Source organism: Poecilia reticulata, chromosome 3 (genome assembly GCF_904066995.2).
Source record: "Poecilia reticulata chromosome 3, P_reticulata-male-v2, whole genome shotgun sequence".
In the NCBI taxonomy this organism is placed as follows: domain Eukaryota; kingdom Metazoa; phylum Chordata; class Actinopteri; order Cyprinodontiformes; family Poeciliidae; genus Poecilia; species Poecilia reticulata.
The window spans coordinates 34,187,262-34,214,615 of record NC_088832.1 but is presented as its reverse complement, the minus strand read 5'-3'; the positions used below and the strand labels follow the sequence as shown (position 1 = coordinate 34,214,615).

Here is a 27,354-nt window from a genome sequence, read left to right as displayed (position 1 = left end):
TAGCTCTTTGATCTTAGCATTAGCTTCAGTTAGACACCATGTTGGTTTAGCTCTTTGATCTTAGCATTAGATTCACTTAGACTCCATGTTGGTTTAGCTCTTTGATCTTAGCATTAGCTTCAGTTAGACACCATGTTGGTTTAGCTCTTTGATCTTAGCATTAGCTTCAGTTAGACACCATGTTGGTTTAGCTCTTTGATCTTAGCATTAGCTTCACTTAGACACCATGTTGGTGTAGCACTTTAGCATTAGCTTCAGTTAGACACCATGTTGGTTTAGCTCTTTAGCATTAGCTTCAGTTAGACACCATGTTGGTTTAGCTCTTTGATCTTAGCATTAGCTTCAGTTAGACACCATGTTGGTTTAGCACTTTAGCATTAGCTTCAGTTAGACACCATGTTGGTTTAGCTCTTTGATCTTAGCATTAGCTTCAGTTAGACTCCATGTTGGTTTAGCTCTTTGATCTTAGCATTAGCTTCAGTTAGACTCCATGTTGGTTTAGCTCTTTGATCTTAGCATTAGCTTCAGTTAGACTCCATGTTGGTTTAGCTCTTTGATCTTAGCATTAGCTTCACTTAGACACCATGTTGGTTTAGCTCTTTGATCTTAGCATTAGCTTCACTTAGACACCATGTTGGTTTAGCTCTTTGATCTTAGCATTAGCTTCAGTTAGACACCATGTTGGTTTAGCTCTTACATTAGCTTCAGTTAGACACTATGTTGGTTTAGCTCTTTGATCTTAGCATTAGCTTCAGTTAGACACCATGTTGATTTAGCTCTTTGATCTTAGCATTAGCTTCAGTTAGACACCATGTTGGTTTAGCTCTTTGATCTTAGCATTAGCTTCAGTTAGACACCATGTTGGTTTAGCTCTTTAATATTAGCATTAGCTTCAGTTAGACACCATGTTGGTTTAGCTCTTTGATCTTAGCATTAGCTTCAGTTAGACACCATGTTGGTTTAGCTCTTTGATCTTAGCATTAGATTCACTTAGACTCCATGTTGGTTTAGCTCTTTGATCTTAGCATTAGATTCACTTAGACTCCATGTTGGTTTAGCTCTTTGATCTTAGCATTAGCTTCAGTTAGACACCATGTTGGTTTAGCTATTTGATCTTAGCATTAGCTTCAGTTAGACACCATGTTGGTTTAGCTCTTTGATCTTAGCATTAGATTCACTTAGACTCCATGTTGGTTTAGCTCTTTGATCTTAGCATTAGCTTGAGTTAGACACCATGTTGGTTTAGCTCTTTGATCTTAGCATTAGCTTCAGTTAGACACCATGTTGGTTTAGCACTTTAGCATTAGCTTCAGTTAGACACCATGTTGGTTTAGCACTTTAGCATTAGCTTCAGTTAGACACCATGTTGGTTTAGCTCTTTAGCATTAGCTTCAGTTAGACACCATGTTGGTTTAGCTCTTTGATCTTAGCATTAGCTTCAGTTAGACACCATGTTGGTTTAGCTCTTTAATCTTAGCATTAGCTTCAGTTAGACACCATGTTGGTTTTGCACTTTAGCATTAGCTTCAGTTAGACACCATGTTGGTTTAGCTCTTTAGCATTAGCTTCAGTTAGACACGATGTTGGTTTAGCTCTTTGATCTTAGCATTAGCTTCACTTAGACACCATGTTGGTTTAGCTCTTTGATCTTAGCATTAGCTTCACTTAGACACCATGTTGGTTTAGCTCTTTGATCTTAGCATTAGCTTCAGTTAGACACCATGTTGGTTTAGCTCTTACATTAGCTTCAGTTAGACACTATGTTGGTTTAGCTCTTTGATCTTAGCATTAGCTTCAGTTAGACACCATGTTGGTTTAGCTCTTTGATCTTAGCATTAGCTTCACTTAGACACCATGTTGGTTTAGCTCTTTGATCTTAGCATTAGCTTCAGTTAGACACCATGTTGGTTTAGCTCTTTGATCTTAGCATTAGCTTCACTTAGACACCATGTTGGTTTAGCTCTTTGATCTTAGCATTAGCTTCACTTAGACACCATGTTGGTTTAGCTCTTTGATCTTAGCATTAGCTTCAGTTAGACACCATGTTGGTTTAGCTCTTACATTAGCTTCAGTTAGACACTATGTTGGTTTAGCTCTTTGATCTTAGCATTAGCTTCAGTTAGACACCATGTTGGTTTAGCTCTTTGATCTTAGCATTAGCTTCAGTTAGACACCATGTTGGTTTAGCTCTTACATTAGCTTCAGTTAGACACCATGTTGGTTTAGCTCTTTTATCTTAGCATTAGCTTCACTTAGACATGTCTGTGAAGCGCTTTAGCGTTAGTGGAGTTTCTGATTCGTGTTTTCTGGGCCTTTTCCTGCGCTGGGGGTCCTAGAGGTGCTGCTGGTCGGGTTTTTGCTGCCCAGCTAGCCGTCCTCCTGGCCTTTGCTGCTCCTGGGCGCTAAGCTGTGGGAGCTTTCTAAGCTTTTCACAACTTTGCAGCTCCAGGTGATAAATTCATGCATCCAGAAATCATTGCAGAGCACAAAGCCAGCTCGCTATCTGGATGAGAGCTGGGATCACTGAGAGGATGAGATGTGGCAGGAAGATGCTCTGAGACCAACTTTAAAAATCTTAACAGATTTACGAGAACCCCATAAACGCAGGCGAAGCCTCAGACGCTGCAGCCTCAGACGCTGCAGCCTCAGACGCTGCAGCCTCCTCTCTGCTGTAATTAGCTCTCCGAACGTTAATCCCGCCTGAATTCAGCATTTCAACATCAAAGCAGATGTTGAACAAAGCCTCCGCCTAAAATTAGAGTCGATGTGGGAGCAGCAGATATTTATACGTGCAGCTGCAGACCTCTGATTGGGCTGCAGCATCCAGCAGCCTCCCCATCGGACGGCGCCGCCGAGCCTGGAAGGCCGCGCCGCTTTCTCTGTTCCGGCTGATAACTAAACATCCGACGAGGAAGAGGAGTCTAACTGATGAGAGGAAGGTGGGGGTCTGAGGATAACCTTGGGTTCGTCGCATTTAGAAAAACAAAAACATTATTTATTCACATTTTACTGCAGCTGAAATGAGAATGGATAGGGCCGGGCATTTATCGGATATTATTTATCGTGATAAATATCTTATTATGATCATTTTCATTCATGATCAAATCCAGTTAATGCTGTTTTAAAAATCGGGAAACTGTCCGTATTGTCAGGATTGTTTATTTTCTCCACTGATCAATAAATTTGAAAATGCGATTAAATGCAGATAAAATTAAACTTGCCACAATAAAAAAGATTTACTGGATTAGACATTTTTAGACCATTTTTAAGTAATATAAATATAATGGTAATGATATAATAATGCAAGAAGACATTCTCAAAGATCATCCATCCATCGTCTTGACACCCTTTTCCCTCAGTGGGATCGGGAGGGTTGCTGGTTCCTCTCCAGCTAATGTTCCAGGCGAGAGGCGGGGTCACCTGGACGGGTCACCTGGACAGGTCACCAGTCTGTCGCAGGGCAACACAGAGACACACAACCATGCACACACACACTGGAGAGGCCAATTAACCTGACAGTCATGTTTCTGGACTGTGGGAGGAAACCGGAGTACCTGGAGAAAACCCACCATGCACAGGGAGAACATGGAGACTCCATGCAGAAAGACCGGGAATCGAACCCAGAACCTTCTTGCTGCAAGGCAACAGCTCTACCAACTACACCACTGTGCAGCCCATTTCTCAATAATCAAAAAACTTCAATTTAAACCTGAAACTGGAAGACATTTTAAATATCTAAAGGAAAATCCAGAAATATAAAACAAAAATAAAAACCTTAAAACTGAAACCGTTAATAAAATGTATCATGATTTCTGTAAGAAACATTTCCCTTCAAAAAATAATCAGAACAGAAATTATCAGGCGGATTTTCATTTACGATGCGACTAATGGATTATTGCAACAGGCTTAATTATATCATTTGTCTAATAATTCATATTTTCATAATGATAAATCCCAGTTCTTGCTGTTTAAATGGCCTTTATCATCAGGACTGTTAGTTTTATTATTTTCTCCACTGTTTATTCAACAAAAGCATCAATTTGTTTGGAAATGTGATCTCACTACGTCATGTTGTTTTACAAATGGGAACGTTTTTAACAGCATTTTGTTTCTGGGGCTTTAATTGCTGTGACGCAGCCGTGCAGCCATCTTTGAAAGGAACAATAAATCCTCCTTACTGTCACCAATGATGCCACAAACTGCTGTAATATCATGTTTATATTATTCATTATTAGCTCATATTATTTGCAGGTTTCTTTCTAAGCTACAGAATAATTAATTTATTCCTTTCCAGGGTTTCTTTGTGTTTTTCTACATAATTCAGGCTGAGAACATTTCCGTTTGATGCAGCTGAGTTTTGATTGAAAAAGTCTTGATTCCTCTCTGGTGAGATTTTACACGAGTCGATCTGAAGGGAAACTCGTTTTGAAGACTCGTCAGAGCGCCGTCCGTCAGCCGAACCCGAAACTTTCATGTTCTCCTCCTGAATCTGCAGCGAAACTCTCGTCAGAACAGCGGCGCACGCAGAGCCGCTGCGTGACTGAATCGCTTTGGGTTGCTGGACCTGCTCCCGTTTTCATCATCCCTCCGCTCAGATCGCTCTTCCATCCAGTTTTCCCAGGCTGCTGCTGCTGCTGCTGCTGCGGATGCACTGAGAGGAGATCTGAGGCGGAGCTCGACTGCAGCCAGGAGGGGAAAAAAAAGACATTTTCTGAGTTTTATCTGCAGATTAAAGAGAAGCTAATATGCAAAATTCATGTTTTGTTTTTCCATTTGAGTCTCAACTGCTTCTAAAAACAGTCAAAGCTCTTAAAAAAAACATCAAGCTGTTTTCTGGAGACAAGTTCATGCTTTTTGGTGCCTGGAAAACGAGCCAATTCAAAAACCTTCAGAATGTAACGTCACAAATCTGCTGTCTCTAATACATATTTTCATGTTTTTACTGTTTATAGTTGCAGAAATTCAGCTGATGGAAGATTACTCTGATGTAATCTTAACGTCAGTGTCTTTTATTACAGGCCCAACCAAGGACTGGGTTTGCTGATTAGCAGCCACAGCTGCTCTGTTTTTAGCATGAAACTGATTTCAATTGAATTGAAACCGCTTGCTGCATTCTAATTGGATGTGCAGGAGACTCCACTTCTGCTTTTCAAAGATGCACGGTTGAATAATTGCTCAGTGAGCGTCAACATTGAGTTTGGGGGCGTGGCCAGCAGCAGCGTATCTGGACTTAAAGTGACAGATTCCCTAAAACGGCTCAAAAGAGGCAGAACTGATCAGAATAAAATCTCATTTTCTAAGGATGATTTTGTGGGGAAATAAAAAGTAAAGTTTTGTAGAGGTTATCCTGAGCTGGAGGTCAGATCTCTGTCTGAAGGCGATGCGTCGTCGACCCAAACATCCTGTTGATCCATTTCTTCCCGCGCTGAAGCCAGTTTCAGCCAGGATCGTCCAACGGCGGACACATGGCGGCACACATGGCGCTCCGACGCGGCCAGCAGACGAGGCAGCAGCTTGTTCATCAGACAGAGAATCGGTTGCTGAGTGGGAGAATCTGCGCTCCTCCAGAATCAACTCGGGAGATTCACGGGATTAGGATTATAGATGTGGATTGAAATAAAGTCGATCAAAGTGTTTGGTGTAAACTTTTTGTTCTGACTGAATGTTTAAAATGAGGCAGCAAAACGGCATCCATGATGGTTTCATACCGCAAAATTAAACAGAAGAGCTTAGACCAGTGGTCCCCAAGCTACGGCCCGCGGGCCGGATCCGGCCCGCCTCCACGTTTGGTCCGGCCCCCTGAACAATACCAGAGAGCATTCAGATTTTTTTCATATATTGTATTTTCCGGTTTATATGTGGATTTTTCTTCAACCACCAGGGGGCTCTTTAGCAGGAGGTGTGTCCTGTAAACTGAGGGTGTTTTGTTCTGCATGGCGCATTGCTGCCATCTGTTGGACTTTTAGGGAACTGCTTGACTTTTATGTTATTTAATCAGTACGGCTGTTTGTTAGCGGTAGAGCAGATGAACACACATGTTTGATATGAACGCCGCATTCCAGGTTTCCCTCAATGAAATAAATACTAGTCAGTCCCAGTGACCGTTTCACTAACGGTTTATGCCCATGTGCTTTCTGGGTAAAAATCAATCCTCCCCAGGATTGAAGGGAAAAGTTTGGGGACCCCTGGCTTAGAGTGTAAAACATTATCAGCATCTTCATAAAGTTTCTGCTCCAAAAAAGCTTGAAACTCAGCTATGAAAATTCTCCTCTAACGTCCGTCTGCCTGTTGCAATAATCAATAAATCACATGATAAATTAGAAGCTTCATAATTTCCATTTGCATGATTTATCATTTTTCTACCAAACAAAGTCTTTGGACTCGTCCTTTTTTCTAAAGACTTTAGTTCAGCTGAGATTTCATAATTCATTTTATTTATCGTTTCTGCTGTTTTGTGTGTTTATTTGGGATATTTCCTCCAGTCTCAGTTTTAAATGTTCATTAGAATTTAAAGTTCTTTGATCTTTGAGAACGTGTTATGATTTGTCATTATACTCCTGAAAATGGTCTCATTATGGATCATAGCAATAAGTTTATTTATCGCAACGGTCGAGTCTTTCACAGGAACATTTTGGTCAAATTTGACTCGTTTTCTTTAAATGGTCATTTTCAGTCTCACTTACAAAATATTGCCAAAGTGATCATATAATTTCACCAGCAGATCTGGAAACTTTCATTAAGCTTTTATTTTTTGGACATTTCCAGATCTTAGTTCTCACTTATAAAGCTTCGGTTTACATCAGTTCCACCTGCGCTCTGCAGGTGTCGACAGTTCTTCTGACCACTGCAGGAAAAGATGCTTTGACGTCACGTTTTGGGACGTTTGATGGCTAATTTGAGTGTTTTTCTCCTTTTGGGATGTTTTCCCACCTGACAGTCCGGTAGACTGGGTTCAATTGGAACCAAAGTTTTATCATCTGCTCCACCTCCAGCTGCTGTGGTTCTTTCTCTGCTCTGAGTCAAACCAACCTGTTCCCCTCCTGGCCTGTGGGGGCGCTGCACCAAGAACCACTGAAGGAAACACTGAGTAAAACTTTCTTCCAAATGGAAACAGAAATGCAGGTTATCAGATTTTAGCGGTTGGAGGATTTCTCTTTTGTCTTTGTCTAAAGACCACAAGACATTTCTCCCGCTAACGCTAAGCTAATGCATTTGTTTTGGTTGTATTTACCCAGAATGCCCTGCGCTGTAGTCCACTTCCTGCTTTTGGAGCGGTATCTGGTCCGCTTGGCGTTCACATATGTATTCAAACTGAACCACTATTTCTGTAACCACCTGTATGCAGATGACTAATTAATTTATACACAAAAATCTGCTGCTTGTTTTCCTCTTAAATCTTTTGGATTCAGCATTTTGTTGCCATTTTATCATCGTATTCATGAGCCTTTGCAGATTCCTTCTTTATCCGATGGCCTGCAGGCTGATAAGCCGGTAAAGTGATATTGTTGCAGTGCGGCAGCTTGAATCAGACGATTTATTCTGCATCCAACACTTGAACTTTAAAATTTGCTCCCTGCGGACGCTGCACTCGGATGCTGCTGCAGAAAGTGTAATTAACAGGATAGCGGCGCTAAGTGGAGCCTAATGAGCAGGAAGAACTTCACGACAGCCACCGCTGCTCACTCCAGAAACGCTGAAGCTCGGGTGAAACGATTCCCTGATGGATAAATTATCTCAAACTGAGCTCTAAAGAAATAATAACGTTCAGATCAAAGACGGCTGCGCAGACGGCGCCGAGGATCTGAAACGGGTCGAGGTTTCCCAACAAAAACAGCCTCCTGCTGCAAATCTGCCTTCAGTTTCCGAATCTTTTCTCACGACTGGAAACCAAGAGCTGCTGAAAACATCGGAGTAAAGATGGAAGTCAGAAAATCCCCCCGCTCTTGAACGCACCACAAGCAAACTGGATTAATTAATAAAGAGGCTTAAGAAACAAGAACATGTGAAGCAAAGCCATGAATAATTCCTGGATGACAACATTTTGTTCCCGTTTATACGAGCGGGGCCGACTAATTCCTGAATAACAACAGGCTGATGTGGATGTGGATAAATCCTGAAATCAATCAGATCTTCTGCACGTTTTTAGGCAACATCAGATTATTTTGGTGATATTATTAAAATGTGAGTTTATTTTATTATTCAGTTCATTTCTTGCAGTTTAAACATTTATTCAGTTATTTATTATTGAAAATTGAAGGGAGACATTTCTTAGGTTATTGTTTTTTTTATATTTCAGTTATTGAGACTGAAATGATGTCACCTCCTCCTCCTCTTCCTCCTCTTCTTCCTCCCAGTAACAGTTAAATAATCTCCTGGCTGTTGTAATCCTGTGACATAACAAGCTGGCTGAACGCCTCCTGCTGCTGTTTCCCTCAGACTGAAGCTCTGGACACGACGGCTTAGAAACAAACAGCAAAAACCTGCAAAACTCAACGAGGAAGATTTACAAAAAATTATTAAATATTAAATAAAAATGAGAAAAATAATAGAAACAACTATAAAAACTGAAAAATAAAGAAGTAGGGTTCAATTTAAAATAAAAAATGAAGAAATGGCAGTTTGTTTAAAAAAATAAATGAATAACATAAAAATGAAAAGTAAAAAAATACTAGGATTCAGTTAAAAATAAAATGAATAAATAAATTCTGAAAAAAATGAAAACAAAAAGTAAGAAAATAAAGAAACGGGTTCAGCTGAGAGGCTTTCAGTGGTAAATATCTTACTCTCATTGCACATTCACTCCCTAAATCAGTTTCCTGTAAGAGAAAACATCTCGTCTCATTACAGACCACAAACTACAACAACGTTCCCAGAATGAAACCATCTGAAAGACGGAAAAACACCACAGGTACCAGATGCTCACACCTGGACAAACTTCACACTGAACTCTCACAAACAGCCTGTTTTTCTGTTTACTGTGGATATTTTTCATTTCACCACATTCCCCAACTACAAACTGATACAAAAGCACCAAAATAATACAAACATTTTCTTCTGTTTTTGCTGTTTATTGTTTTACCATTTATCGTAATAAATCCAATTTTAATAAAACAAAATTGCCATCATTGTTTGTGATAGTTGGATTATTTTCTCCACTTTGTTCATTGAACATCAATAAACTTAAAAATGCAGTTTCCATGTGCAGCTCAGTGGTAGAAATCATTCATGGGAATGTTTTTCAAGAGCATCATTTGTGTTTGTGGGACCGTAATTACTGTGACGCACAGTTACCTCGGCCTGTCGAATAATCAATAAGTCAATCAATTCAAACGAGCTCAATACTTTGCATTTGCAAGATTTATCATTTTACTTTTCTCTTTATTAATACTAAACGCTTGATGATAAAAGTCTTCAGTCTCATCTAATCATTTATTTAAGATTCGTTGTTCATTTTATGTTTGTTTATTTGGAATATTTAAAATGTCTTCCTGTTCCAGTGTTAAATATTTATTACAATTAAAAGTTTATTAATCTTTGGGAATGTGTTCTTGCATTATTACCATTATATTACATGAAACGACAATATTATCGTTTATCACAATAACTTTTGTATCCAGCTATGTGACGGTTTAAAGGATCGTTACTTTTACCGTTACCACAAAATACGGTCCACATCGCCACAGAGATGCTTTGTTGTCACTTCAGCTGCTTAGAGGCACAAAAACCAGAAGTTGGTGAGATTTCTCAGTCAAAACCAGAACAAAAACAAGCTTTTAGAAAAGTTCAGAGCGAATCTCTCCGATCTGAGAAACACTTCCAGAACATTCATGTCCGACACACATCGTCTCACATCACACTCTCCTTTAAAGTCTGACTCCCAAAATAAGCGAGGCGTCGCGCTGCGGGGCTCCGCTGTCAACAACCAGCCGCGGGGTTCAAACAGGCGGGGGCAGAAACGCCGCGCAGCCGCGCAGCCGCGCAGGAACAAACCGAAACACTCACAGCAGAGAGACGAGGCCGGAGCCCAACTCACCTTTCATGGCAGAAATGACAAAATACATATTTAGATAAATCCAGACTGATGGAGGGAGCTGCGTGTGAACCGCGCCGCTCTCCTCCCGCTCTGTCATCCTCTGGCTGCTCCGCACAGCATGAGGATCCGGAGTGGCTGTGACGCCATCGCGCTGACCACGCCCCCGCCGTTCCGAACGCCCCACCCACAAACCCCTGGGCCAATCAGAGAAAGCGCTACATTGTTTCTAAAGCAACGTTGTTGTTTTTTTTTCCTTTTTCAAAAAATTCCAAAGATTTACTCAGATTTAATACAGAAGTGAAACTTACTTTTTATGGTTTTTGTTGATAAAATAGTATTTCTATAAACTAAAAGTTACACATTTTCAAATTCAAAAATACTTTATTGATCCCAAAGGGAAATTAAATGTTGTCATAAAGTACATTAATTCAAATTCTTCATAGAGTTATTGCAGATATGGCTGCTGGCAGAAAAGCTCTCCTGTAGCAGTCTGTTTTACAGTGAATCTGAAGAAGACTCTGACTGAAGACGCTCTGTTTTCCTATGACAGAATCTGGAAATGAATGGCCAGAGTTGTCCATAACTTTCTATAATAATAATTTCCCCATTTATGTATAAATTATGTTTTATTTGTTCTACTTTGTCAGACTTTAACACCAATATTTTCAGTGTTTGTGGTTATATTTGTATTTTTATTTGTATTATAGTATTGTGATATTTGACAGATCCTGTATGTAATGTTATTTGTTTGAAATAAAGTAAAAATAAAAACAAAAAAACAAGAATCAGCATAAAATGCATCAATATGCATTTAGATATTTTTGGAATGTTTTTTATTCCATGTGCAAAACAATGGAATAAAAAACATATTTGATCTTTTATAACATAACGAAACAGATAAAGTAGTAATCAATTATTCTGCCGATTAATTCTGCACCACATAAACTTTTTTATCAGTATTAGATTAAGGTGATTTTAATTCTTCTAATTGTTCTTTGGAACCACTTTGTCCATGAAAAACAAGTTAAATAAACCTCCATTTTCATGGCTGAAAAATGGTTTTATCTTTGCTATTCCTAGAAAAATTACAAAAAGTCCAAAAAACGTAAACTTACAAGCGTGCGTCTTCTTCACAGCTGCTGACAAACCTGGAAGACAGAAATGAACAGAATATTATTCTTCATTTCAGGTTATTGTGTAGCATTAGTGGGACATTAGCATGATGTTGGTTCTTGAAACATTGAAACCAGCCTTATTTATTTAAAATTAAATTATTTTAAAATTCCAGGCGATTGACTTTACAGAGATTCTTCCTCCTGCTGTGAAAACACCAACTGCACGTTTTCAGATAACGTGACGAATTATTTCTTCTCAAATCCACAGGAAGCTGCAACTTTCTCATCATTTTATCACCACAACCGAAACTATCTGCGATTTGTAGTGAAGATAAACTGAAAGCTTTAAAAAAAAGTAAAACTACACCAGATTTCCAGGAGTTCACTCAGCAGTCAGCCTGAGATAAAGTCTGCGTCCCACCACAGGAGAAAACCTGAGCGCTGTGCACGGAGTCACACAGGCAGCGAAGGCAGGAAAAAACAAACCATCCGCTTGATTTCATTGATCATCTGAGTCTAAACCTGGAAAACAAAAACCTTCATCAGCAGAAAAACGCTCTGCAGCGAACGCCTGTCGTTTCCGTCCGGCAGAATTAATCCTCCTGGAAAAACACACAAACATTCCCTTCATGTTCCAGAGAGACGCTAACAATCCTGCAGCCTCGTGTTAGCAGGTGATCCTTCCAACTCCGAGCTGCAGGACGAGAGGAAGGACTTCCTCGTTTCAGCTTCAGGAAAAATCAGCATTTAAACAAAAACTTAATGAGAGCAGAACTGCCCAAACCATGACACTCACTCTTTAAAACCTCTAATTTCTCACTTTGGTTTAATATCATGTGGAATCAAATGTTTTGAGCTTTATGTCACGTTTTAAAGTTTTTCCCTCATCAGAAACATTCCTGCAGTGTTGATTTCATTGTTTCATGGATGTTTGAGAAATCCTTTAATCTCCATGGCAACCATTCAGCTGTGCAAAACGCCTGGGTGGGCTTAGCCCCGCCTTCCAGGCTCCTTCAGACTAGCCAACAGCAATTAGCAAACACCTGGTGGAGCTGCTGAGCTCATTAGGGACAAGTGCTGAGAATTAGCTGTTGCTATTGCATCATGATGCAAACATGGGATGATGTTTTATTCAGTTTGTCTACGTCGATGTGTGTCTGTCCCCTATCAAATAAACTTTATAAATGAATTATTGGAGCTACTTCTCTGGTAAAAACGTTGTTAAAAGGTTAACAGAGGAGCCATGTTGGGACGACTTCCTGAAGGCGGAGCTTCAGAACGAGCAGGAGTTTCTTAAAGAGACAGAGACCCAATTTCAAGATGTTAATTTAAGAAGTCTAGTTTCTTTTAAGTCATATTTAATATATGTAGCATTTTTAGCTGAAGGTAACATAGCTAGATGATTATGCTATGAAGACATGGTACTGCCCCTTTAAGAGAATACTTGTGTGACTGTTCCAAAACTTTTTGCTAATCTAAATTTTTTTCATCATCTTTTCTAATTTATGACTGAAGTCATATTATTCTGCTCAAATGGGCCATCTGGAGCCCAGCAGGTAAATCTTTAACTCCATATTTAAAATCCACAGCCACCAATCTGGGCTAAAACAAGATGGCCGTCTTAGTCTTTACTATCGCACTTTGGTCAACCATTTCCTGTTTCTAAATTAACTTTATACATAAACTGGACTGACTTTTAAGGCATCAGCAAACGTCTGGTAACAAGAACTCAAGTAGATATGCAGAGATGTTTGTACAGACTGCTCTAAGCATTAGTTTAAATAATAAATCATAATTCATGGCGCAGTCATTCGGTAAGCGTTATGAAACCACAAAAAATAAATGTTTGATTGACTCGACATCCTTCTGCAGCTCTGAGGAGCAGCTAAGAGATTTCCTTCCCAAACTCAGAGCGCAGTCTGTCACAAAGCGTCGCTCCCTGACACACTGACCCAAAACCTGCAGCTAGCTGCTGAAACATTTAGAGCCACAGGGGGGCGACGGCTGCAGAGCGAGGACCGAGACTGCTAAACGGATTCCTGTGATCCATTTAAAATTACTTCATATTTACCAAACCTTTCCCACCTTCAAGGCTGCAGTTTGTAACCTCTAAAAATATATATGTTTACATATAAAAACTATTTTATTTTGACTAGGATTGTCAAATTAAAACATTTTCCAGGACGATAAATTATCCCAGGAAAGTATTTTGATAAACGATAATACTGTTGTTTTGATTTCAGTTTTAAGTAATATAAAGGTAATGCAAGAGCGCATTCTTAAAGATCAATCAATTTCATACAGATTATTGGAAAAACTTGTGATGAGATGAAAAATCTTCAGAATGAGCCGTTGTTCTTCTCCGATCACTGCAAAAACACAAAATCAGGTATTTTTGGTTGAGTTTGTCTCTAGAAAAAACAAAAGATATTGAGCCAATAATTCCTTAATATTGATGAGAAAGTTCTTGTTCCGTTGATTATTTCACTAAAAACAATTCTGAAAACATGTTGTTACAAATAATCTGCCAATGGAACAAATCGTTTCTAATCAATATTCAGGATTTATTGACTGAAAACAAACTCATATTTCTGGCTGAAAAGTTACTTGTAAGTTAATTTTCTCATATTCCAAGTGTGTTAAGAAATAAGAGCAAAACTACTTGGTAAGATTTTCTGCTTTTGATGATTAATCGATTAATCATCAAGCTAATTGATTAATCGTTAGGATAACAGATTACTAAAATAATCGTTTGTTGCAGCCCTATTTCATTCCATCAACACTCATGATTTTACATCTGTGTGTTTCCTGTAAGAATCTGGATGCACTCGGCTGCTCTACTCAAGTTTTGGCACCATTGTTCTGTCTTTGTGTCTTTTTTTTTTAACGAGAAAAGCAAATGGAGGACGGGATGCATTTCCTTTTTCACAGTTTTTTAAGGTTTCTGCTGATCCTGCAGAACCTGAGACAAGACGAACCTTTGAAATGAAAATTAAAGCATGTAGTAACTAAGATGAGACGGGATGAATGCGCTCGGTAACGGGCCGCTTCTGTTCCGCTCGCCTCCATAATTCATCGGCGGCGCTGAGCTGAAAGCAGCAGCACACATGAGGGACGTGGAAGCTGCTTCCAGCCGGATTCCCCAGCGGAGAGACGAGGCTTTAAGACGAGGAGCCGGCGACAGACTGAGAACCTCCCTGCGGGCTCTGATGGATGGAGCTGCAGCTCAACAAACAGAGCTGGAGGACGGCCGAGATGAAGGGAAACTGCGCCTGCAGCAGCGGCTTTACCATAAACACTTCACATCTCTGCGTTATTTCTGAACAAACTGAACCGCTGAGCATCTTCTCCGCTGCATCCAAATGAGAATGCAGATGTTTTCATAAATAATGAGTTAAAAGATGCTGAACCAGTCAGTGCCAAACAGAAAGAACCTCTTAAACTGGATGGTGAAACAGAAAAGCATCTGGATGAACCTGCGTTACGCTTTAAAAAACTAAAAATCATCCGGCCCAAGTTTCCATTCAATTCAGTTTATTTACATAAAGCCTTAAAACAACATATGTTGTCTCTAGGCACTTTATAAAAAAATGACCCAAACCATTGGACTCAGATGAAAGGAAACTGGTTTGGATCAGAGAAGCAACTTATCAATTAATGAGTTAATATAAAGTTATTTGATCCTATCGACCGACTGACGATTAATCGATAAGCGTCCATTTTCTTAAAAACACCAACAGATTTTTCTCTCCTATCAAGATGGCTGACTGTCTTACAGCATTTCATAATTTGCTGAATTAAACAAAACATAATTAAATTGAAACATTACTTTGTGTCAACTATCTTAAATACTGACTGAATGGATAGAAAATTGTGGTTTCCTCACATTTTAATCTTACTGACCAGTCTAGTGCTTTGGCCTCAACCAGCCCTTTTATTTTGTTTACAGAAACTTTATGATTAATTTTATTTGTTGTTTCTGTTTCTGGTTTATATGTTTTGGATATTTCAAATGTCTTCCACTTCTGGTGTTAGATGTTCGATAGAAATTAAAGTTTATTGACCTTTGAGTTTGTGTTCTTGCATTATTATTATTATAGTAATTGAAAATGATCTCAAAACAATGATATCATCTTTTATCGCAATAACTTCTGGCACAACTTATCATCCAGCTAAATTTGTTATGGTGATGGAAAACCATCAACATCAGATGGAGCTCTGCTTGGGTTGCTAGGCGACAGGCGGACCTCTGCTTGGGTTGCTAGGCGACAGGTGGACCTCTGCTTGGGTTGCTAGGCGAAAGGCGGACCTCTGCTTGGGTTGCTATGCGACAGGCGGACCTCTGCTTGGGTTGCTAGGTGACAGGGAGATCTCTGCTTGGGTTGCTAGGCGACAGGCGGACCTCTGCTTGGGTTGCTAGGCGACAAGCGGACCTCTGCTTGGGTTGCTATGCAACAGGCGGACCTCTGCTTGGGTTGCTATGCAGGGTTGCTAGGCAGAGGTCGCCTAGCAACCCTGACTGGGTTGCTAGGCGACAGGGGGACCTCTGCTTGGGTTGCTAGGCGACAGGCGGACCTCTGCTTGGGTTGCTAGGCGACAGGCGGACCTCTGCTTGGGTTGCTATGCGACAGGCGGACCTCTGACTGGGTTGCTAGGCGACAGGCGGACCTCTGCTTGGGTCGCTAGGCGACAGGCGGACCTCTGCTTGGGTTGCTAGGCGACAGGCGGACCTCTGCTTGGGTTGCTAGGTAACAGCAGAATTTGACTGAGCAATCTGGAGGTTTTTGAAATGCCTCATTTTCCAAACACCATAAAACATGAACTTATTCCCAAAAAAAACGATGGATGTTTTTTTTAAAGGTAGGGGACGTAAAAGTCTGACATTAATCAAATACTAACTTTGTTCACCTCTTTCTCCTCCTGATCAGGAGAAAGAGATGAAAATCTCAAACGTTTGAGCTGAAATGGAGGGTTCAGTGAATCCTGAGCTGCTTGTTTGCCAGTTGATGAGAGGAAAACCTCCTGAATGTGACGCCTTCAGGCAGCAGCAGTCAGAGCTGCCTCCCTGTGCCTGTTTCAAAGATCCTAAATATGAACAACACTGCAGGCTGAAGCTCCCAACATGACGGCGACCCGTCCCCGACTCCCCCAGCGGAGCTTGGAGATCCAGCGGCTCGTAATTGTTCAGAGCGAGCGGCTCCTCATGCCAATTATAAGGCATTAGCAGCAGCAGCCAAAGTCATTTCCCCGCCGCTCATCAGGGAGCTCAGCGCAGGAGGAGGAAAAGCGGAGAAGCGGCCGTCCTCTGGCTGCCTGCAGCGTCGGATGAGCCGCGGATTTAAGATGGAGGTGATAAAAGCAGATTTACGGATTAGACAAACAGATATGAATGAACTTTCAGTGACTCGCTGGAGCAGAGCTTCACCGATTTACTCTGAGGCGCATACTCTGTTTGCTACCGAGCCCACTGCCTCACATCTGTTCTTCAGGTCCGTAGCAAAATCTAACAAGAAAACTGAGATCAAGAAGATGTTGAAGTACATGAAAACAGAAATTCATGAAGAAATGATACAAATATGACAGCGACAAAGTTTCTTTTGCACCTTCTTAGCCCTCTCCACTCATCCCCACTTAGCCACGCCCCTCAGTGCCTCTTGGCTCCGCCCACTTTAGGGGCGGGGTTAGCTACACTTTTCCCTGTTTAGCTGTGACCCTAAAAAGAATGCCAGACCAGGCTTATAGAGTTAGCTAAAACTAACAAAATAATGAAACTGACGTTGAGAAAACATTTTTGTTAACTGAAATAAAAACAGTATAACAGCAACAAAGTGGATAAGTTGGTCACAGTGTTTCTTTTATCCTGACAGCACCCCCAGCTAGCCCCCCTCCACTCGTTCCCACACCTGGCCACGCCCCTCAGCGCCTTTTGGCTCCGCCCACTTTAGGGGGCGGCGTCAGCTACACTTTCTTCTGTGTCACAGGTAAACAGACCATGGTTATATTTAACTAACACTAACAAGATAAAGAAAACTAAAATGTCTAAAACGATTTTTATGTGAAATAAATAAAAAGGTGATTAATGGTAAAAAAACAACAACCTATAACTACTTTGAACTCTATCATGTGTTTATAAAACTAAAACATCCTGAAATTCTAGATATAATATTCTTTATTTTTGTGTTTATGAATCTATTTATTAGCCTTTCAAATTCATGTAAAATGTATTTTTTGTTCTGCCACACAAACCGTTAGCTGTCGTCAAATTACGGGACTCCATACGTGCTTATATATGACCCCAAACATTTGGAATTTCAGTGTTTCTACTTTACTTTATGTTTTGGATCTTTACGGATTTATAGCCTTCATAAATATTATTTATTACTGAGCAGGTAAACCTAAAAGCACAATTACACTACACCAGGTTTTGCATTTTAAATGCAATTAATTCTTTGTCCATAAGTAATTTAAATGTATTGTTTGGGCACCACTGGTGTAAACAAAAACCAAATCTTCAGTTTTGTTCTTTCCACTTTGTAGATCATCTTTATTAACGCTCCAACGATGCAAAACAGGAGCCAGAAAATCCGTCTACGTTGAAACGACCCAGTAAAAGTCAGACAGCCCTTCCTTCTGATCAGTGCTAATGAAGCTGTTTGAAACTCATCTGTGGTTTTCCTTCTGACTGCAGACAGAACAATGCAGTGAGAAACATTCGGGGAGCTGCTGTTAGCTTCCTGTCTGACCGCAGTAACGTTCGCTGCCACCTCAGATGAAAGAGCTGCAGCTTATCACCAGCAGCCAAACACAACCGACTCTCTGCTGCTGCTGTAACTGAAGCCGGGGAAGCACCGCCAACCAGGCCGCCGCTGCAAGGCGCTCAGCCCAACTTTCCCCTGAACTCATCACACCACAGCTGGATGAGTCGGTTCCTTCTGTCTGCTGTTCGTTTATGAGCAATAATTAAACACCTTCTTGATAACCAACCAAATGAACTGATTTATTCATACGACATGATGCCCTAAAGCCACTAGAGTCTTTTTTTTATTACAGTGAAGGAGCCAAATGGAGACGATCTCCTTGATCCAGGTTGTTTTACTATCAGAGTTAAAACATAAAGGGGCAAAAATATGTAAAATCAACTTTTTGTATCTTTATATGACGTTATTTACTCATCAAGAACAAACTGGAGTGCTGATTTGATTCTTCATTATTTCATAAATCCTTTAGTCTCCATGGCAACCATTCAGCTGTGTAAAACGTCTGGGTGGACCTAGCCCCGCCTTCGAGGCGCAGCTCCTCCCCCACTCTGCTCCTTCAGACTAGCCAGCAGCAATTAGCAAGCACACAGTGGAACTGCTGAGCCGAGAAATCTCTGGGATTAATCACAAAAAGTTTTTTCTATTAATTTTTTTACTTTATAAACTCAAAAATGTCCCATTTTTTTCTGGAAAATTTCTGAGATGAGTCTAAAACTTTCTGAGTTTTATCTAGCAAGCTTTAGACGTTCAAGTCTCAATTTCTGAGCCTTCAGAAGTTTACTCCTTTTTCTTTTCACAGTGGTCCTTATAAGTTGATCTCCAGAGGAAACATGCAGCTGAAATGAAGATCGGAGCCCCAGATGACGGCAACAGGAAGTAAACGGAGGTCACAACCAGAGCAAATGAAGTTCTAAAATAAAATCTGGTATTTATAGAGATAAAACTACAGGAACAAAGTGAGGCTTAGAGTCTGGAGGCCTCAGGGGTAAACATCTCTGACAGCGCTGTGAGTTGCATCTGTTCTGTTTCCCCCTGAACATTTCCATGAACCCCGTCACTGTTTTGTTTTTCCGCTCAGCTGGGGTTTTTTTCACATCTTTCTTTGCACGTAATCGAACTAATTTGGCAGGCGGATGCAGCGTAAGCCCCGCCGGCGCGATTAGACGGCTGTCTGACTCAGCAAACTGAAAGTGACATTCGGTCATGCACGTATCTGCCTGCAGAGAGTCGCGCTCTCAGGCGGCCATCATCTAATCCGTCGCAGGCGGAGGGGGATTCTCACTCCTGTTGATCTGACTGATGCCACGCTGGATATTCTGCGTGGGAAACGCTGCTGTCTGACCACCTGATGTTTCCAGGTGTTGTGGATCCGTTCGTCCCAGAGTCAGTTTGGCTGTTTCTCCTCCTGGCGGAGCACCTGCTGTTGGTGTGAGCGAGTTGCATCAGGGACGGATTATGTGACGCTGACATCTGCTGGGAGCAGAGGGAGGCTGGGGGTTCAGGCTGCTGCATCGCTGATGTCTTTTCTGGTTTCTACAGGATGTACATTCAGGAAGGTCGACTCAGAGCGTTTTTACATCTGGTAGAGTTGGTTAGATTTGGGACTAAAACTTCAACATGTTGCTCTTCTCCAGCTGCTGCGGTTCTCGTTCTCTCTGCTCCGAGTCAAACAAACCAGAACCTCTAAGCAACCTGTTCCCCTCCTGGCCTGTGGGGGCGCTGCTCCAAGAACAACTGGAAGAAGCAACACAAAAGACACTGGGCACAACTTCCTTCTTCATCAACTGGAACAGTCATGAGTGGTTTCAGATTTTAGCGGTTGACGGATTTTTCTTTAGTCTTTGGCTAAAAACCATGAGCCATTTCTCCCACTAGTGCTGGGCTAGCTTGTTTGTTTTGGTTGTATTTACCCAGAATGCCTTGTGCTGTAGTCCACTTCCTGTGCTCGGCTTTCACACATACATTCAAACTGAACCAGAGTTCACTTCAACCAAACCGAGGCCGAGGTCTGGAGGCGGACCAGAATTAGATTTTTTTGGACTGGAGTTGGACTTTTATTATTATTTTTTTTCTTCTTCTTCTTTTTGTATTTTAGGGTCTTGTATTCTAATAAGAAGCAGGATTTTCTCTGCAGAATGAGTCTGCTGAGTGACCAGCAACCTGAGACAACAATAGATTAATGATATTTAATAAATGATCATTTCTTTAATACATTTTTAAAAACGGAAATAAATAAATTAATAAACTGTGATCGACAAAATGAGCTCTCCATTAATGTTTCCCCCTATATTTCTTTTGTTTTTTTTATCATCTATTTAATTGTGTATTTGTTTAATTTTTATAAAATAGATCTCCATAGTTATTAGCTTGACTACATCAGAATTTCTCCCTGATTCTCTAACCTGGAAGCTCCAGCTGATACTGACTACTCAGAACTAACCCACACAACCTCTTTTAAACTCATTTGGGCCTTTTATGCGTTTTAAGTTCTCTTTCTATCAGAAATGAACTTTGAGTGTTCATAAAGATCCGTTTTATTTGGGTCTAGAACCGTTAATCAACCTCTCAGCTCCAGCAAATAAACACAAGACCACATTAGCCACCAGCTGACAGACGGAAATTTACCCTCCATGTCGCTCTTGAGGAAAATTAAACATAATTTGATCCGTAGTTTTATTTAAAAACCGCGGAGCTTAAACGCGGCTCTAATTGCAGCTGCTGCACTCCGCTCCCTAATTCGGCTGCAGATTTGCATTTATTTTTTTTTCTGTCCTCGTCTCGTCAGCCTCGCAGCTCTTCTGCACGTCAAAACCCTTCAGAGTAACAAACTGGGGGAAATGAATTTAACGAGAGTCTCTCTGGCATCCATCCGCCCGATGTTCAGGGGGGCCGTCAGGCTGCGTTTAGGAGCTCTAAACTGGTAGACGATAAGTTAATCCATTTATCCGAATCGTTGCCGCCAGGCGGCAGAAATAAACAGCGCAGAGGGAGCTGGAGGAGAAGGAATCACATCTGAAGGAATTAATTAAACCCAGATTTAAGGCACAAAGTCTGAAATATTTAACGCGCAGCTTCTCCCTGACTTCATCTTGTGTAAACTGTGATGTTGGTTCAACTGGGTAACCAGGAAAACCGGGTAAAAGGTGATCCGTCCTCCATCACCGAACCGGAACGTCAGTATCATCAACCAGCAGGAACAAAACCAGAACCTGGAGTCCGAACAGAACCGCCAACACCAACCAGGAGCTGGAAGCGGCTTCTTCTGGATTTTAAACTTATGTTTCACAACAAAACGCACCGGAGTTCACGTAAATTCATGGTTAACTCAGTTGATGTTTCCATAGACATTAAAATGATGCAATTTCACATTTTGAAACTGTTTGCTTCACTGAAGCAATGTAAACATGTTTTGATAAAAAGTTTTGGTTCTGGGTCTTTTTGGTTCATCAAAACTGGTTTATTTCACAAACCTGCAAAGGAAACTTTTTTCCGCATCCACAACTGGATGTTACTACTGGCAGAAACCACGAAGAAGACGACAGGAAGTAGTAAGAGGGTGATGGCGCAGCACGTTTTTTAATGACTTATTGTGTGAATAAACTTGGTTATGTGTGATTTTATTTAATTTCTTGTTTAATCTAAACACCACAACTGCGAAATTGTGTTTTTTCAGAGTATTGACAAAGTTTTGAGCACTGGATTTGTAATGGAAATGCAGTTATAGTTGCTGTTGGCTCCGTTTTCCTCTTGAATCAGTCAATCTGGTGCAGTACAGATGGGCGTCATTCTGCTTTGTTGCTCAGGTTGGTGCCTTGAGTTTCCATTAACCTTTAAATTGTGCAATTCGAAATTACAAAAATAAATTTGCTTAATGAAAACAGAGCAACTTAGAAAAATCAAGTTTTTTGATAAAAATGTTCGACTGGGTCGTTTTGGCCATATTAGAATTGGTTTATTTCACAAAACTGCAAAGGAAACACTTTGTTTGCATCATATGAGTCACATGATCACCAACAGATGTTACTACTGGCAGAAACCACAAAGAAGAAGAAGACAGGAAGGATTATAGAGCAGCATGTTTTAAATGGCTTATTTGAACAAACTGATTTATGTGTGATTTTAACTGAATTTCTTATTTAATAGAAACACTGAAATTGCAAAATTATGTTTTTTGAATCATCCAATCAGGAACTTTCATCAGGTTGGAATCATCAGCTGCGTTACGAATGTGGACAAAACTTTGTTGATATTCCAATAAAGTCGATTTTACAATCACATTGTTTCAATTAAATAACAAATTAAATTAAAATCGTGAATAGGTTTGTGTGATAAGTCATAAAAACACACATTTCACATTTTATATAAAAAACTAACAAATTCTTGACAAGTTATCATGCATTTAGTAAATATTAATAATTTTGGTAATTCAAGTGAAGCTAAAATAAGAACATTTTTGACGGATGTAACTTTGGAAAGTGAGACGAGAAATGTTTGCGTCTTTTTATCCGGTTGCTAATGTATTTATTTTGTTTTTATTATTCCAATCTTCATGCAAGTTGACATGTTGGGCGCACTTTTTATTTAGCACATAAACTACAACTTAAAAAAACACATTTTAAAATCGTTTGTTGCTTCCTGTGTGAACAGAAAGAGCCGATCAGAAGGAACAACATGGAGGAAAACAGTTGGAAGGAGCTGATTTCCTCCGAACTTCCAGATTTTGATCCAGGCTGCTGCCAGCCTGACGGAGCGCCGCCGTTCTGCTCAGCTGTCAGCAGCGAGTAAATAAACCTGCTGCTTGTTCCGCCTGCAGCCTAAAATAAACCTCCAGCAGGTGAGACAGCCGCTCATTCATCCAGCCGTCATGGCCGACCCTCACCTCTGCGCCGGCTGAATAAATCACAGCAGCTCCTCCAGACGCTCCGCCGCTAAAAACAGGCAGAGAGACAAAGAGCGGCTCGATCCCAGAGGAGAGACCCGAAACGTCCCGGTGCATCTGCAGCTGCCGCCATGCAGAGGCTGCAGCTGCAGCTGCCGCCATGCAGAGGCTGCAGCTGCGCCGCCATCGACAGACCCAGGCTTTCCACTGCTCGCATCTTTAGTGCCTCTGGCTAAACCTACAATGAAGCTTGATTGATTGTTTTTATTGAAGCATCAATAAAAACAATGCTTAGAACAGATCAATGTGTGGATGAGCCAAAACTTTCTCCAGCTGAACAGAAACAAAACTGAAGTTATTATCTTTGGACCTAAAGAGGAGCGAACCAGAATCAATGCACAGCTTCAGTTATTACAACTAAAAACCAGCGATCAGCCCGAAACCTGGGAGTAGTGATGACCTCTGACCTGAACCTTCAGAGCCACATTAAGACAGTCACAAAGTCGGCCTTCTATCACCTGAAGAACATCTCCAGGATTAGAGGACTGATGTCTCAGCACGATCTAGAGAAACTCATCCATGCGTTTATCTTTAGCCACATTGATGCAACAGCGTCTTCACAGGTCTGACTAATAAACCAATCAAACAGCTGCAGCTGATCCAGAAGCTGCTGCTGCTGTTCTGACTAAAACCAGGAAGATAGAGACATAACACCAGGTTTAAAGTCCCTCCTCTGGCTCCCTGTAGGTCAGAGGATAGACTTTAAAATACTGATGTTAGTTTATAAATCACTGAACGGTTTAGCACCACAATACATTAAAGATCTGTTATTACTGTACCAACCGTCTGGACCCCTCAGGTCTTCTGGTTCTGGATCTGCTCTGCATCCCCAGAACCAGAACCAAACGAGGAGAAGCAGCATTCAGTTTCTATGCACCACAGATTTGGAAGAAACTTCCAGAAAACTGTAAAACAGCCGAAACACTGAGAGCCTTTAAATCTCAAATTAAAACCCACCTGTTTAGGGTTCTTATGGCTAAATTAGGGTTAGAGTGCCGGTTTTGATGTCTTTAATGTTTTTAATTTCTTTTTCTTTCTTTTCAACATTTTAATGATGTAATGTTTTTTTTTTAATCTCTTTCTCACTGCTTATTTCTGTTTTTATTTTAATTATGTAAAGCACTTTGAAATGCCTTGCTGCTGAAATGTGCTATACAAATAAAATTTGATTGATTGATTGATTGATTGATCACAACATTAAATTTGAGGAAACTGTGAGTCAAAGATCACACCAACTAAAAGTTTCAGTTTCTGTTAAAGGCGACTTTGAACAGGTTCGGATCCATCAGCAGGCATCCAAGACATTTTCATTACATTTTCATACACAGAGTCATTCTTAGATAGCGAGATTTCTACTCACCTGTTAGAATGGCTGCAAACAGATGTGCAATTATACAACCGTACATCTTTGAAAAACAGAAGTGGAGCCTCCTGCACAACCAACCACAACGCAGCAAGTGGTTTCTGGATGGTATGTCCACAACAAAGCAGTGACTGTGCAGCGCATGCAGCGGTAAAACCAGCTGACAAAATGTGCTGGAGATCTGCTGGGGTTGCTAGGTAACAGGCTGGGCTTCGCTGGGGTTGCTAGGTAACGGCGCATTGCCTGCTCATTTGTGACTTTGCATTCTGTGGATTTTTGCAACGGCTCATTTTCCAGACACCATAAAACATTAACTTGGTGCCAGAAAGCAGCTGGATGGGGTTTATTTTAAACACTTGGGCTGTTTTTAGAGGCTGATGAGACCCAAATGGAAATATTACAAAAATAAAAAATACGAGTACATTTCCACAAAAAAACCTCCAAAAGTAAAAAAATTACAGATGAAAAACTGAAATTTTCTAGAATAAATTAGGACATTTCTGAGGCCTGAATAAGTCAAAACATTGAAAAGAAAAACTTGAAATAGTTAGAAATTTCCATGTTTTTTTTCTTGGAAGATTTCTGAGATTTATCTAAAAACTTTAGACTTTTTTGACATAAATGTCGTCTGCAGTGGCCCTAAAGCCCCGTAGTTACAGAAATGACTGAACTGTGAGCAACAATTAATAATTTACAAAAAAAACCCTCAGAAAAATCATAACAGGAAGTAATTAGAAACATGTTGCGCAAGCAAATCCAGACTACCAAAATAAAACAGGAAGTGGCACCTACAAGGGGAAACAGTAACTTAAGAGCAAAAAATAAATCAGAAACTTAAAAAAAAAAAAAAAAAGAAGTCAAAGTCCTTTAAGTCCCACAGCGAGGAGGAGGAGGAGAGTTTTTACATCCATTTTCACATCCGTTTTTTGTGCAGTAATTAAGTGTCGGATGTGAAGCTGCAGGTTTTATCAGCAGTAACGCGCCGACTGACATTCATTAACCCAACAAAACGGTTCCTGGTTCTGCTGGGAGCTCTGGTTCTGCAGGGCTCAAACACGAACCAAATGCATGGAGAATCAGCGGCTTCCAGCCTCAACATCAACCTGGACATGATCAATATGATCAATATGATCAATATGATCAATCTGATCAATCTGATTGGTCAGGATTGGTGATGAGCGTTTAGAAAATGTTAAATAATTAGCACGTTTATTTTAAAGCCTGTTAAAATGTTTTTTTGACTAAACTGAGACAAATAAATCAATTAGTGAGGATCTAAATATTTTTTTAAAAGTTATTCTAAGATGACAGATTTCTTCTGATTAAGCTTTGAACTGTGGCGCCCCCTGTGGGAGGGTTTGGTATTAAAGCAGTGACAGAAAATCCATGTTTTCTCACATCAGCGACGTTTTGGTTTCATCTTTCACAGAAGCTCTTAAAAAGGATCTAAGAAGTAAGAGGGAGTATCAGGATCCCTGTGGGTCAGAAAAGGAAAGAGGAGTAAATTTCCAACAAAAAGCTCAGACATTTGTAAATTAGTCTAAAAACATTTCAAGAAAAAAAATGAAAATTGACTTTTGGTCATTATCAAAAGTAAAAAACTTTCTCTAGAAATTTTTTGACTTTTGAAATCCATAAATGTTCTTCTTTTTTCTAGAAAATTTCTAAGATTAGTCTCAAAATGCATGAGATTTTTTTCTATCAAATTCTAAAATTTTCAAACTGATATTTTCAGGTTTTTATGTAAAATTTCTGAAATTAGTCTTTTAATTTCCAGGTTTTTTAAAATAAAAATGTATTAATCTCAAAATTTGAGGGTTTTTTTCATGCAAATTTTCAACTTTTAAACTGATTTTCTAAGTTATTTTCTAGAAAATTTCTGAGATTCAGTTTTTGTGTGTTTATTTTTTTAAATTCAGAAATTTTCTGAATTTAATACCAAAATTTCAGATTTTTTTTCTAGTAAATTTTTGACTTTTTAAGGCTCCAGTACTTTTCCAATATTTTACTTCAACATTTTTTTAGATTAATTTCAAAATTTGAGATTTTATTCAGCAAATTTTCAACATTTGAAACTCAGAATTTCATTAGAAAAAGTTATTTACTGAAATTTTTCTTTAATCTTAAAATTCTAAAGTTTTTATTGCACATTTTTGACGTCTTGAGCTGCAGTGATTAAGAAGCATATTTTGAGGTAAACCTGGCAGCTGCTAAACATCTGTCGTCTCCAGGTTGATGGTGTGTGTGTGTGTGTGTGTGTGTGTGTGTGTGTGTGTGTGTGTGTGTGTGTGTGTGTGTGTGTGTGTGTGTGTGTGTGTGTGTGTGTGTGTGTGTTTGTTTGTGTTCGAGGCGGATGTGTGTGTGTGTTTCTGTTACTTCAGGGTTTCATCAGCCTGAGATCAGAGTTCGGCAGCAGCCGCTCCTCCGGGAGGCCGAGCTGCGTTTGGATCTGATCTGTCATAATTCAAAGGCCGAAACATTTCTCTTCATCCCGGCTGAGCGAGACGAGCTGCGGATCCGATCCTTTCATCCGATCCGATCGATCCGTTCAGCTCAGGAGAACAGAACCTGTCTGCATCAAAAGGTCTTTAAAAACCCAAATAAACATTTTCCTCATTAAACTGCAATTAAAACATAATCGGATGAAAACTGACTCATTCTGCAGATTCTTCATGTAACCATTTAAGCCTTTTTAATTAAAATATATAAGCAATTAAAATTTGTGTTACCCAAAATGCAAAGCTTTGCTTTAGCGAATTTGAGCCAGGCGAAGCTAAAACTTCCTGAAAGTTAAACTTCAGAAGTTTTGTGTTTCATTTATAGACAGAAAAGGTTTTTTTTTTTTTTTTTTATCTTAAATAAAAAACGGTATGCATATTTTATAAAACCATTAAATCCCAGGAACGTCACATATTCGTCTGAATGCTCAGCAGACTGCGGAGGTGAAAGGTCACACTGAGGAGGTGAAAGGTCACACTGCGGAGGTGAAAGGTCACACTGCGGAGGTGAAAGGTCACACTGCGGAGGTGAAAGGTCACACTGCGGAGGTGAAAGGTCACACTGCGGAGGTGAAAGGTCACACTGCGGAGGTGAAAGGTCACACTGAGCCCACCTCGCCGTCAGGAGGCGAAGAACCCAACACCTTC

At 40.2% G+C, this 27,354-nt stretch overlaps 1 protein-coding gene across 4 annotated transcripts in view; it reads right to left on the bottom strand.

Moving 5' to 3' along the window:
* LOC103462988 (nuclear receptor ROR-alpha A-like) overlaps positions 1 to 27,354 on the bottom strand; it is a 60,930-nt gene that overhangs the window by 22,717 nt on the left and 10,859 nt on the right. For 2 of the 4 annotated variants that reach the window (XM_017304193.2, XM_081605561.1), the window contains exon 2: positions 11,149 to 11,181. In XM_017304193.2, the coding sequence (XP_017159682.2) occupies positions 11,149 to 11,181 (33 nt within the window). Of the gene's footprint in view, positions 1 to 2,803; positions 3,264 to 10,033; positions 10,190 to 11,148; positions 11,182 to 27,354 lie in introns of those variants that run through there. The other 2 variants (XM_017304195.2, XM_017304194.2) reach the window with 2 other exon arrangements.